We start from the raw sequence: 12,983 nt of genomic DNA, 5'->3' as shown, positions 1-12,983 counted from the left end.
CTCTCGCGCTTTAAAAGCCGAATACGCCCCGTTGGCTGGCATCAGTGTTAGCCCGTCAGAGCTTTAGTGAAGATCCCACAGGACCCGAACCCAAAACCAAGAACCAAACATGTCTCTTGAGCGTGCCGTTCGTGCCAAGGTGAATAGTTGACCAGTGGAGAAGAGAAAAAGATCCTTAAAATAATAACACGAAAAAGTTAAAGTGTGAAAGTTAAGAACGAGTTTTGTGAAAGGATGTGTCTACATTTTTATTTGTTTCCTTTCATCCACCTAGATTGCCGGCAAGCGCAATCCCGAGATGGACAAGGAGGCCCAGGAGTGGGTCGAGGCCATCATCGGCGAGAAGTTCCCCGCCGGCCAGTCCTACGAGGATGTGCTCAAGGACGGCCAGGTGCTGTGCAAGCTGATCAACGTCCTGTCGCCCAACGCCGTGCCCAAGGTCAACTCCTCGGGCGGCCAGTTTAAGTTCATGGAGAACATCAACAACTTCCAGAAGGCTCTAAAGGAGTACGGCGTGCCCGACATCGATGTCTTCCAGACCGTCGATCTGTATGAGAAGAAGGACATTGCCAACGTGACCAACACCATCTTCGCCTTGGGCCGTGCCGTAAGTGGAAATAACAGTCTTTTGTGATCCTCTCTGACTATTGGATCTTGGACCTCTATAGACCTACAAGCACGCCGACTTCAAGGGTCCCTTCCTGGGTCCCAAGCCCGCCGACGAGTGCAAGCGCGACTTCACCGAGGAGCAGCTGAAGGCCGGCCAGACCATCGTGGGTCTGCAGGCCGGTTCGAACAAGGGAGCCACCCAGGCTGGCCAGAACCTCGGCGCCGGCCGCAAGATCCTGATCGGCAAGTAAGCCGTCCAGGACTGGAAGTCAACCCTTTTCTACACGTATGCTAAGTGAACACACCCATATATTTTGTATGATGAAACATAAACACAATGGTATTCCTCACCAAAGCAAAACTCAACACCCAAAACACTCACACAAAACAACACACAAAAGCAACGCAAAGGCCTGTCGCCTTTAATTAAGTATACGCCTAAGTTAATCTATTTACGAGTACAATAAAGTAATTCAAAAATCCCAGTTTTCCACTTTTCGATCACCTCTGTAACCTTGAGCTCTCTACGTTCTTGCTGTTGAATTTTGTGTGGGTGTAGAGACTTTATTTATCTGCCTATGGTGCGTTCTAAAAATGAATTTCATACGTATAGATATATATATACATCATTGTATCAAGGTTATAAAGCAAGCATAAACACACTCCGATGAGTGTGCGATGGGAAGAATTCAGTTGAAGCGTGTCGAGGCCAGAACACCAGCGATGGACAGAGTAAACACCAAGATACATTGCCTATGTGTAAGGACAGGAATTCGCCCCAGACGAATACCGAAACTCACCTGTCCGAGGCGTAAAATTGTTTACTCTAAGGCACACAGACAAATATGTATTGCAGGTGCAACAATGAAGGTGCCAAAAATGAGAAAAGCCAGATAGCTCTCGAGAGTATTTCACGCCTTCAGCTGCCACTTTCCTAATTTCTTAAATTTTTATTGTCTGGCATAGGGTCATATTGATGGTTTTTCAGGTTTCGCTAAAAAAAACGTCAATGGAAAGATATCGAAACCCATATTTCATGTCTGTAAATTTAAAGTGTAGAACCGATTTAGGCGTCTCGAAATTGTGTTGTTAACGAAATATTTGCTAACAAAATATGTTATATTTATTTAGTCCGTAGATTAAATGTTTCTTTCATTATTTTTGGCTATTTGAAGCGTACGAAGATCGTGTGTATTTCAATCAAACGCAAACACTACTCTAGAAAGATGATTAAGAGTAAAGCGTGCCAAATTCCGAGTTCCTATATTTAGACTTTCAAAATTTCCATCAATTGGTCGCTTGAAATATTTATGAAAGCAACCAAACAGTATTTCCCTCCGATTTCCTTCTGTTCAACATATAGTAGGAAAAAATAAAAGCAGGCAAATAAATAACAAACTTGACACTGAAAATGTGGGGAAAATATATTTTTTTATAATGGTTCATTAAGAGATTTTGTCTACCGATTCAGGGTTATTATTGATGCATGCGCTTGCGAGTAGGAAGTCTTGAGTTTTTCTCTTAACCAATTAAGCCTGTTGTTTATAGTATTAAGGAATGACAAATGCTGAGCTATTTTTGTAGACAAATGTATTTGGTTGAAAAGCGTAGATAACCTTTCAGAATATTATACTCTTCGTTTCTCGTTCGCTGTCCATCACAGATTCAAGTCGATTTGTAATGGATTTCAGGGTTTCCCTCAGATTGGAGACGCGTTCCTCCTTCTCCCGAATGTAAGCCACCGTTCGATCGTAGTCGTACATCAAAGCCGGCAACGACAGGAGTCCTCCCTGGTAGGTCAAATCATTCATCTGGCCCCTTATCTTCTTGTGCACCACCTTCGCGCCACAGAGCTGAATCTTCAGTCGGTGTTTGACCTCGTTCTTCTTCAGCAGCTCGTCCTCGAGCTTATGTAGTTTGTTCTTAAGTGCAAAGGATTTCTCTCGAGCAAGCTTGGTCAAATGCAGGTCCGTGTGGTATTGGTTGCGCTGCCTTTTTAGATCGAGGTTTCGCTCTTGGTGGGTTTAAAAAGGTATATTGTTCCAATGAAAAAGGTGTACTTAAAAATAGATACCTTCAATCTTTTTTTCAAGCGCAAACACCTTAGTTTGCACAGTTATGAAGTCTCTCATGCTAACACCATCGCACACGGTCTCTATATCTTTTATTTGCTAGGGTAAGAATGTTTGGATTAACTTTGCACGTTTTATAGAAAAATACACGGATGAAACTGCAAATATTTATAATAAACTTACGGACAGAAACAATATTTACAAGAAAGAGCGCTATAGTCGGGTGCATCGACTATCGAATACCCGTAACTCAGATAAAGGGAGAAAAACGGACATAGGATACACCATCAGAAAAGCGATATTGTAAAGCGCCACCTACCAACTATTTTAATAAGTGGTAATGTTCGCGGCAGAATGGTAGAGGCAAACTTTTTTACGTCGAACGTTGGTGTTCACAATACAATACATTTAAATTAAAATATTTTTACAGCATAACTACGAAGGTTCCACAGGTTAGTTTAGTTTATGGGCATCAGAGTGAGAGTAGCTCTGAAAGAAACTTGCGCTGCGCATGAGGCCCAAGAATCTGCATCCCAAATCCCAAAAGTCAAGCTCGTATAGTTTCCGACGTCTGAGAGCTTATACGGACAGACGGACATGGCTAGGTCGACTCGGCTAGTGACCCTCATAAAGAATATGCCTCTATCATTTTAGAGAAAAGACGTTGATATGGTCGACAAAATGGAAAACTAAGATTTGGACAATGTGGCAAATAAGCGTTCTGATGAGTCCCACGGACAAAAACCACAAAAAATGCGACGGAGAAAGTGTTTAATAACTACTTCTGTAAAGCGGCTCAATGTGTGCTTATGTGGGATAAGCATTCTGATGAATTTCACGGAAAAGGATTACAAAAATGCGACGAGAAATGTGGTTAATACCTACTTCTGTAATGCGGCTCAATGTGTGCTTATGTGAGATGAGCAGGAGCCGGGTATCGCTGATTTGGTTCCGGTGCTCCGCCATCAGCCGCAGCTCGCGGGCCACAAGCCGTTTGAGGAAGTCGGTCTCGGCGTCCGGCCGAACCAGGAGCCGTCGGATCGTCTGCTCCAGGTGCCCCTCCGTGCTGACGGCGATGTGCATGGCGTGCGAGAGGTCCAAGAAAGCAGTGGCCATTAGAACTCCATATTTATCCTTCACCCTGGAGAGGCGCTCTTGGGCATAGGACAAATAAGAGAGGGCATTATCATGACGAATTCCGTAGTTCACCTCGTCCGTCAGGGACAGTGTGTCGAAGGGCCGCTTGTTCTTGAGGCGGCGGTAGTACTCGATCATTCGATCCTCGAGCATTTTGTGGAGGTCGTTGATCAGGATGTGATCGTGCACGGCACTCTGCAGAGCGGCAAGGAGCTTATCCTTGTCCAGTCGGTTCCGGATATACTCATCGGTGCCTGGCCGATCTACTATGACCACACTTGCTATGAGCTGGTTGAGGAACCCGCGAACAACCTGTTGCGTCTCTATAACCCTAAGTTCTTTATCCACGTTCATGATGGGCGAGTCGCTTTTTGCCTCGGTGGCTGGAAAAAAGCTTTCGAAATCCAGGTATTTCTGGGATTCCCTTTCCGTGGACTCTGTTAATGGAATTTCCTGTATAATCTCGAGGGACGACTCTTCGCCCAGAGACTCCGAATCGCCCATGACAGTCCGAGAGTCGGTGTGTGTCTTACTGGATCCCTCCTCCGCTGCTTCGGAACTTAGGCTCTCATTATCATCGGCAAGGGAATCCCTAAAGTTGTCATGCTTATCTAGCTTTGAAGAACCGATAGATTTTCGCAGGACAACCGGCTCGCTCGACAGCGAAATATCCGAGATACTGGGCACCAGCATCAGCGATTGGACGGCCGTCTGCAAGGGATTTATGCTCTTGAATCGCTGGGTCTTTTGGTGCTCTAACTCGGATTCCGAGGAAGATTCGATTGGTTCCAGAGAGTCTGCATCCTCAGCACCAGCTGTGATCAAATCCCCTCCGAACGAGACCAAGTCCGACTGTCGGGAAGTACTTTCCGTGTTGCTGCCAACATCTTCACCCAGGTTGGTCCAAAGCAACTGCTCATCATGTTCCTCCAAACTATCTAGCGATCTTTTCTTGCTTTCTTCTTCGATCTGACGTTCCTTATTCTTCTCCTCCTCCTTGCGCTCCTTTAGCCGCTCCATGGCCTCCTTGAGCAGCAACCTCTTTTCCTCCTTTTTCATCTTCTTCATCACTATCTCACTTGTCCTGGAAAAAGCCGAAGCTCGACCGGGAATGGCTGATATAGACTGCCTACTATCTTCCGATAGAATTTTGACGAGGTCCTCGGAAACAACTCTGACACTGTCTTGAGGGACCTCTTCCTGCACCATTTCGGTTTGGGGTTCTTCGTTTGCCTCAGTTTCCATTATGTTCTTTTATATATTTATTTATGGTTTCGCTTTAATTGAATTTTTTATAATTGTTTTATATGCCTTTCCGTTTTTTTTTACTTCTTTCAGTGTTACTGTATTGAGTTGTTGTGTTCTCGTGTACATCTGTTTTGTGATTCTAACCTTAGATCTTTGCTTGACAGCTATTTCAAAGACTCTTGCCTAAAAAGTTAATTTAAATATTTTTTACTGTTTAGCGTTTTCTGAACAAACTAAAAAGGAAATTCGAATTTAATTTACCCATGCAGCTGAAACCATATTAATTTAAATAACTTTGTGAATCACTGTGAACGGCAGTTTACGTAGTGGCGGACGCGCACCAGGAGAGTGTGCGAAGGCGCCTCTGTATATAGCCGCAGAATTGAAAATCTGCTGTGGTCTGATCACAAAAAGTGTTACACTATTCGAAACATAGCGAAAAAACTAAGAAGATTGCACGCCATAAAATATTTGTCCTTTTGCTTGTGGGTTTGAAAAAATCCCTTTGGGAACTTTTTGGGGGTATTAAATAGTTTGGATAGAACAGTTTTGTTGTAAGTATTTTGAAAAACCCCCTAGTATGGCCAGATCTATTTATGTCTAAACTGAAATTGTCAAAAAATCACGGTAGACGGCAGTACACATTGTGTCGAAGCGCATCGCAGAGTGCGAGGGCGACTACTAGCCATTCCATTATGGAAAACCTGCTGTGATGGTCCGATTGTAACGAGAGAAACTTCAATCGATAGGTATCGCAAAAGGACGCATAGCAAGTCATTAGAACATTCAAATGTTTGGGAGAAAAAGCAGCGAAAGTGTAATAGTGTAAATTTATAAAATTGGAGCTGCTGGGGTCGGTGGGGAAAAATGTACCCGGCTTTAACCTAGTTTTATTATCCGTGATACTCAGCACCAGCATCACCGATTGGAAGGCCGTAGTTTCTAAACCACTAATGCTACAGAGTCGTGATATATGTCTCTGAAAAGATAATTTATTAATTTTAATTTAATTAGCTAACAACTCTACCCATATCGAAATTAAATATAACAGATTTAGAGTTATGAAAAATTTTTTTTTTTTTTTAACCAGTTTTGACTAGTTATTCTAAAAAGGATTGGAAGATAATGAGCGACAAAAAGTGCAACCCCTTTTGCATTTCATTGCATACTTGAATGCCCAAAACTATGCAACAGTCATTTGATGAGAACAAATTTTTATACCCTTGCAGAGGATATGATTTAATTCAGAAGTTTGCAACGCAGTAAAGGAGACGTTTCCGACCCCATAAAGCATATATATTCTTGATCAGCGTCACAAGGCGAGTCGATCTAGCCATGTCCGTCCGTCTGTCCGTCCGTTTCTACGCAAACTAGTCTCTCAGTTTTAAAGCTATCGGACTGAAACTTTCCCAAAAGTCTTCTTTCTATTGCAGGTAGTATATAAGTCGGAACCAGCCGGATCGGACAACTATATCTTATATATATATAAAAAAATTATATCTTTCGTGTTATTTAACATATACCTTTCTTAGCTTGGATATAACATTTTTTAATTAGTGCTGAGTTTCAAATTAAATTTTATTAAAATCCGACGACTATATCATATAACTATCATAGGAACGATCGGATAATTGGTGGGAAATACTGTGAAACAAATTATAGCTTTGGCGCTTTTTGACATATTATCTTATAATATCAGGAATATAAATTTGATTATTTTGAATAACTGCAATGGTATACAAACTTCGGCTTGCCGACGTAAACTTCCTTGCTTGTTATTAGATACTTTTGAATTAAAAGGGAAGCATTTACGTTTTTTATCGACTTAAACTTTTAAAAAATAAATTATTAAAAGCCCGAACATTTTGATGTGATGCTTATTACCAAACCTCATATATGAGTAATGCAGCCAAAGAGAATAGAATTTCCATTCTATAATTGATTTTTAAAACATAAAAGGAAATTAACTTCAGCAAGCTAAAGTTTCTATACCCTTGCAGGTCGCTTCAGTGGCAGCATTGTAGAGCTTCCCGATTTTTAGAAAGCTTAAAACTAACTACAGAAATAATAAGATACCGTCCCATTTTAATTTACTACCGTTCTTTATTCAAAAGTCTGAAATAATAAGAATGAAATTTCCAAGAGTAGAAGACATTATGTCAAAAATCCCTAAGATAATAAAGTTTTTAATTTATTTCATAATTGTTTTTTGATCATTTCTATTTAAGCAATACTAACTAGTTGTCCAATCAGGCTCGTTTCGACTTATACACTACCTGCAATATAAGTGGGACTTTTGAGAAGGATTTAACCCGATAGCTTCAGACCTAAGATACTAGTTTGCGTTGAAACGGACTGACGGACATGTCTAGATGGACTGATCTATTGATGCTGATCAAAATATATATACTTTATCGGGTTGGAAACGCTTCCTTCTGCCTGTTTCATACTTTCCGACGAATCTAGTATACCCTTTTACTCTACGAGGAGCGGGTATAAAAAGAAAAAAGACTTTTGGTCTCGACCATGCTTATACGCAAATTAAAGAGTATACAAATAGTTTTCTATTTGATTTACACAAAACTAATAACTATGTTTGGGGAATAGAGAGAGAGAGTGGGATACATATACATTTGTAATGCCTCGAGATTTTTGTCTTATTACAAAATTGAAATTAGTAAATGCCGTTACCAAGTATTTAACCTGTTGCCGTTAAAAAAAACCTATTAATGGATATGCTATTATTCGCACTGTTTATTGGAGTCGTCGGATGTGAATGCTTTCTACAGACTTCTGCCTTCTACTTGGTCGACGTGACGTTGGAGTGCCTTCATGGTCTCCCTGAGCTTGGCCACAGTCTCCTGTTTCTCCTTCAGTCGCTCCACAGTTTTGTCGAAGTCGTACATCAGCGATGGCATTGCCAGGATGCCGCCCTGGAAGGTCAGCTCCCTGGACTGCTGGCGCATCTTGATGCGCTCCAGTTTCACGAGGTAGAGTCGTTTGCGCAGGAGGCGCTGCTTATCGATGGCATTCTTCAGCACGGACTTCCGAACTTCAAACTTTTCCCCCAGTGCCAGTGCCTTCTCTCGGTTGTGTCGGGTGAGGTGAACGTCCATGAGGAATTGTGTTCGCACCTTCTTCAGCTCGATATTGCGTTCTGGGGAAACAGAAGTGTGAGAACTTACAGATCTTTTCACAGTGTGGTTAACTGGTGCATACCTTCGATTTTCTTCTGGAGGGCAAACACTTCGTTTTGTACGGATATGTAGTCCCTGATGTTCACGGTGTCACTTAATGTATCCAGAGCAGTGATTTTCTAGATGGTTGAATAAAGGTTAAAGGAAATCAATTTGTAAGTTTTTTTTTGTAATTTAAAGGCTGAAAAGTGTTGATCTAGCCATGTCCGTCTGTCCGTTTTTAAGCAAACTAGTTTCTCAGTTTGGAAGCTATCGGCATGAAGCCTTTTCAAAAGTCTTATTTCTAATCGGGTAGTATAGCACAAAGGTCGGAACGTGTCAGATCGGACAACTGTATAGCTTCTTTCCCTTTCAGTAAAATATTTCAATAATATATCATAGCGATACAAACCAAACAATGTCTCTGTCAAAGTTACGACTTGCTTAAATTCTTTAAGAAACAGTGATGTTCTCCTTTCCCTTGTTTTCAGTGTACTTACATCCATTATGTTGGCCAATGTGTGTTTTCTTGTGATCAGGAAGAGCCTGCTGTCGCTAATCTCGTTCCGCTTGACGGACATGAGCCTCAGCTCGCGATCCACAAGGCGACGCAGGTGATCCGAATCCGGTCGAACCAGGTATTTGTGGAAAAGGTGCTCCAGTCGTTCCTCCGTGATCGAGGCAACGCTCTGGGCGGAGTGGAGATCCAGGATCACCCTGTTCATCTGGACGGCGTGCTTGTGCTTGGCCACGTTCACCCGTTCCTTAAGACTGTCGAGCAAGGCCAGTGCGTGAAAGTAGCGGGCTTGGTACCGCTTTTCGTTTTCCGCCGAAAGGGGGGCGAAGACACGGGCGTTTCGGTTACGTTTGTAATATTCGGTGAGACGGTTGGACATCATTTCGTTGGTGTATTTTTCAATCATATAGGTATCAATTATGTTTTGGATACCGTCCAAGAGCTTCTTCTTGTCATATTTCGCCCGAAGCACGGTCTCCTGGTTTTGGTAGTCCGACTTATTGGCAGTCTCCTCGATGAGATCGAGAATTAATTCCCGGACCACATTCTTGACCGTACGGGCATGCAAAATGCCAAAATCCTCTTCTTCGAAGCGTTCATCGAACTCCACTTTGTTCAAGGCGCTGAAGTCATCCAAAGTAACGCCCTTCGGTTTTGGGATAGAAGATTCAGGAAGTTCGGCGAATTCAGGTATGTCGGAGATATCGAAGGAGTCGTCCTGACTGTCAGGAGCCTCCTTGTCATCGTGCTGTTCGTGGTCCAAATCCAATAACGATTCGGATGACGAGCTGCTGCGGGAGCTCAGTCTCGATGTGGGATCGACGAAGAAGCCCTGCTCAGGGTGGACGCTAGCCGCAGACATCGCTCGCGAAACCTGCGCACTCAGCTCGTGCTCCTCCGATATGTCCGACAGACTGGGCACATCGAAATCCCTCAGAAAGTTGCTCTTCAACTGGACGGAATCGGGATCTGCCGGCTTCAACGTTCTCATAGATATCATGCTAATGGCAGCGATACTCATCGCATCCTCCGAATCGTCATACTTGGGATCCTTGTAGAAAATACTTTTATCAACGGGTGCACTTGAAAAGCCTGCCGGAAAAAGGTCCACCATTCTGTGGCCCTGGATCTTCTTGAAAAGGTCCTCTTCAGACTCGTCCGTTGTTGCTGTCGACGCCGTTTCCAAGTCATCATCCAAGGGCTCATCAAAGTTAACCATGATCTCTTGTTTCTCTTCCTCCTCCCCCTCCACCAAAACTTCCCTCATATCTTCTGTGTTTTCCGCAGTAAAACTTATTGTTCGCATGGGGACTTCCGACAACGTAAAGCGGGTGCTGGCCAAGTCTTTTAAGCGTTCTTTTCGCTCCTTTTTCAGTTTCAGCTTTTTTTCTTCTGGCGAAAGTTCATCTGTACCTTCCGCTGCCGTTGGCCCTACGTCTTGTCCAGATGCTTGTTTAGTTAAGTCCTCGGTGATCGCAGCATCTTTGCCCTCCCCCGTAGCCTCCAAAACTGGAGTTGGGTCAAGCTCCTCCTGTAAAACGGGTTCCCCAAACATTGGTTGGATATCCTCCTCCAGCTTAGGGGTATCCTCAGGTACCACCTCTGACTCAGGAGATTTGTTAGCCTGCAACTGGTCTGTGGCATCCATGGAGGTCTTGGCGGCTTGCAAGGCTTCCTCCGTGGACTCGGGGTTTTTGGACATGGTGAGTGCTTTGGTGAACCTTTTGTTTTTTTATTTTTTATTGCTTATTTAAATTTTTAAGTTTTTTTGGTTGATTTTTGTGTATTTTTAGTGTTATCTTTTGGGTGTTTTGTGTTTTCGGAGTTGTTTGGATTGTGACAACTAACTCAAAAGGTACAAAGACAACAAGAAAGAACGCTATAGTCTATGGCATCGACTGTTATATACTCAACTGAATTTGCTTCCAGGAAATCTGTTCCTTTTTACTAGCACACCTATAGCGCCAACTAGCACATCCTTGCGCACCAAGCCTATAGCTTCAACTTACGGCCTTGTGGGTATTGACAAAAAGAACTCAACCTCATTCCGATTTTAAAAATTAAAAATAAATGTTAAAAAATGTTACTAGTGTTATGGTCGTTTACGTTGTTGGCACCCTCCTGAAACACACTTGCGATGCGCAAGAAGGTCAAGGATCTACATACCAAATCCCGAGATGTCAGCGTTCATAGGGACGGACAGACAGACTGACATGGCTAGATCAACTCGGCTAGTGATCCTGATCAAGAGTTATGGGTTTTTGGGGGCGGAAACGCTTCCTTCTACCTGTTACACACTTTTCGACGAATCTTTACTCATAGAGTAAAAGGAATAAAGGAATAAAAATATAACTTTAAAATGGCATGGCTTCATAAATTAGGAATATCTTAATATATATACCTTATATTTCTCGCAGCAAAACCGTTCTATTGGTAAATGTTTTTAATTAGCCTGAAGATGCCAAATGACATACTTTTAGGCATTAAATAAAAATTACTTTTTACATATAGGTGATGATTGGGTGTAGTACTATATGAAGATCTATATTTCTACTTTTCTTCTTTTCTTTCGGTCAATTTGTGTGTTCATAAAATTGTATGAATCTTGTTCTTATTTTGTGTACTTCGTTACATTGTTTTTTAACCACCAAGTAATGAGTGCTAAGCATCTGACCATCTTGTCCCCACTTTAACTGCAACTTCATCACCAAACTTTGCCCGGAATTAATCCGAAAGTCCTTTTTCTTTAGCACCATCTGGGGTCCAATTGGAGGTCCTAAGTAAATCTTGCGACGGCTTTAAAGTTGATTGATCGTTGCCCATTGTGTGCGTGAGCTTATTTTTTTTTATTTTTTACCAGTGCGGTAAACTTTATGACATTGATAAATTTTTAATAAATATGACAAAATGTTGGCGCTTTAATTCACTTCATCCTGCCGCTCTTTTGGGCAGCACCAGGTGCCGGGCGATTTACATAAAAGTGCTGCAGTGCTGGAGAGTGTAATTTGCATAGGAAGCACTGCAGCACTTGGAACGGATTTCGGGTCTTAATACTTTCCGTTTGATTGTCTTGGTGTGGAAATTGATTCAGAAAAATGGCAAATTGCTTTAAATTATGCATGAGCCGGCGACTGTGCTCTCCCACCCATTGGTCGCCTTTGATGTTCGGAGGACACCTGGGATCCGACGAGCAGGCTAAATAATTTTTTTATGACAGACTCAGACTCCCCTTTGATCGCTGGTAAATAAATTTGTTCTCGAAGCCGTTTAAGCCGTTGCCACGCCTTCAGGTGAGTAATAGGCAAGTTTCTGATGGGCTTTTAATAGGAAGGTAAACACCGGCGGCACAATAATTGCTTCTGGACATTCGTCAGCGGGCATATATGGCTATCGTTTGGCAGTCGGCTCACGTCCTAAGCGAAACCGAGGGAATCCTTTTGCTATTTATCATTCCGTCCAAAACTTTCCGGGAATCCTTTTCTTTTTCCGCTCCTTTGTTTGTCTGCATTAAGTGGCGTTTTTCGGATTAGGAGTCTACAGTATCTGGCGGATACTTAGGAAAACTCTAGAGCTTGGCCTTCCCTTTCCTTAAAGCTTCAATTACGATAGCACGTTGCGTGAAATTGTAATTGACGAGCGTTTTTCTACACAGAGGGAGAAACATAAAACCTTTTACAATTTACCTTTCTAAATTTAGGCAACGAAAAATTGTTATTTGGCTCTTATCTGACTCTTTCCGATAATTAAGAAGTAATTGTAATCAGTTGTTAATTCTAACAAAAAACTAATATTAGCTGTTCAGCAGCTGTTGTTGATATTTAAGTGAAAACAAGAGAGGAAGTTAACTTCGGCAAGTTTGTATACCCTTGCAGTTGTAAGAAATAATCAACTTTAGTAAATAATTTTTTCATATTATTTTCCCACTAATTTCCAAGCTAAGAAGGTTATATGTTAAAAAACACCGAAGATATAATTTTTTTCATATTATTTTTCCACTAATTTTCCGATTGCTACTATGACAGCTATATGATATAGTCGTCCGATTTTGATAAAATTTAATGCGAAATTCAGAACTAAATAAAAAGTGTTATTTCTTAGAAGGTTATATGTTAAAAAATACCGAAGATATAAATTTTTCATATTATTTTACCACTAATTTTCCGATGGCAGATATATGATATAGTCGTTCGATTTTGATAAAATTTAATTCAAAATTCAGAACTA

General features: G+C 41.8%; 3 protein-coding genes across 3 annotated transcripts; 1 reads left to right on the top strand and 2 right to left on the bottom strand.

Moving 5' to 3' along the window:
* LOC108029777 (muscle-specific protein 20) lies at nucleotides 1–1,094 on the top strand. The gene is made up of 3 exons (XM_017102287.2): nucleotides 1–139; nucleotides 275–607; nucleotides 669–1,094. Exons 1-3 carry the CDS (start codon nucleotides 110–112, stop codon nucleotides 858–860), a joined length of 555 nt encoding a protein of 184 aa, XP_016957776.1. The 5' UTR covers nucleotides 1–109; the 3' UTR covers nucleotides 861–1,094.
* Nucleotides 1,095–2,182: 1,088 nt separating this feature from the next.
* On the bottom strand, nucleotides 2,183–5,211 carry LOC108029385 (uncharacterized). Its single transcript, XM_017101613.3, has 3 exons — nucleotides 3,567–5,211; nucleotides 2,684–2,780; nucleotides 2,183–2,623 (listed from the first exon to the last, which is right to left on the bottom strand). Exons 1-3 carry the CDS (start codon nucleotides 5,061–5,063, stop codon nucleotides 2,229–2,231), a joined length of 1,989 nt encoding a protein of 662 aa, XP_016957102.1. The 5' UTR covers nucleotides 5,064–5,211; the 3' UTR covers nucleotides 2,183–2,228.
* A 2,589-nt stretch (nucleotides 5,212–7,800) lies between these two features.
* LOC108029382 (uncharacterized) lies at nucleotides 7,801–10,610 on the bottom strand. Its single transcript, XM_017101610.3, has 3 exons — nucleotides 8,743–10,610; nucleotides 8,286–8,382; nucleotides 7,801–8,223 (listed from the first exon to the last, which is right to left on the bottom strand). The coding sequence occupies exons 1-3, from the start codon at nucleotides 10,459–10,461 to the stop codon at nucleotides 7,850–7,852; spliced, it is 2,190 nt and encodes a 729-aa protein (XP_016957099.1). The 5' UTR covers nucleotides 10,462–10,610; the 3' UTR covers nucleotides 7,801–7,849.
* Between the last annotated feature and the right edge of the window lie 2,373 nt (nucleotides 10,611–12,983).

The sequence above is a fragment of the Drosophila biarmipes genome, chromosome 2R, assembly GCF_025231255.1.
Source record: "Drosophila biarmipes strain raj3 chromosome 2R, RU_DBia_V1.1, whole genome shotgun sequence".
Classification (NCBI taxonomy): domain Eukaryota; kingdom Metazoa; phylum Arthropoda; class Insecta; order Diptera; family Drosophilidae; genus Drosophila; species Drosophila biarmipes.
The sequence above is the reverse complement of the archived record's forward strand: the minus strand, read 5'-3'. Positions and strand labels throughout refer to the sequence as shown.

Excerpts from the sequence above, each read along its gene's own strand:
- LOC108029777 (XM_017102287.2), top strand. The coding sequence starts at position 110 with ATGTCTCTTGAGCGTGCCGTTCGTGCCAAG. Across the intron at positions 140-274 it reads AGCGTGCCGTTCGTGCCAAG|ATTGCCGGCAAGCGCAATCC; the intron begins GTGAATAGTTGA and ends TCATCCACCTAG. Across the intron at positions 608-668 it reads TCTTCGCCTTGGGCCGTGCC|ACCTACAAGCACGCCGACTT; the intron begins GTAAGTGGAAAT and ends GGACCTCTATAG.
- LOC108029385 (XM_017101613.3), bottom strand. The coding sequence starts at position 5,063 with ATGGAAACTGAGGCAAACGAAGAACCCCAAACCGAAATGGTGCAGGAA. Across the intron at positions 2,781-3,566 it reads CATTGAGCCGCATTACAGAA|CAAATAAAAGATATAGAGAC; the intron begins GTAGGTATTAAC and ends TTCTTACCCTAG. Across the intron at positions 2,624-2,683 it reads GCTTGAAAAAAAGATTGAAG|AGCGAAACCTCGATCTAAAA; the intron begins GTATCTATTTTT and ends AAACCCACCAAG.
- LOC108029382 (XM_017101610.3), bottom strand. The coding sequence starts at position 10,461 with ATGTCCAAAAACCCCGAGTCCACGGAGGAAGCCTTGCAAGCCGCCAAG. Across the intron at positions 8,383-8,742 it reads CATTGGCCAACATAATGGAT|AAAATCACTGCTCTGGATAC; the intron begins GTAAGTACACTG and ends TCAACCATCTAG. Across the intron at positions 8,224-8,285 it reads CCTCCAGAAGAAAATCGAAG|AACGCAATATCGAGCTGAAG; the intron begins GTATGCACCAGT and ends CTGTTTCCCCAG.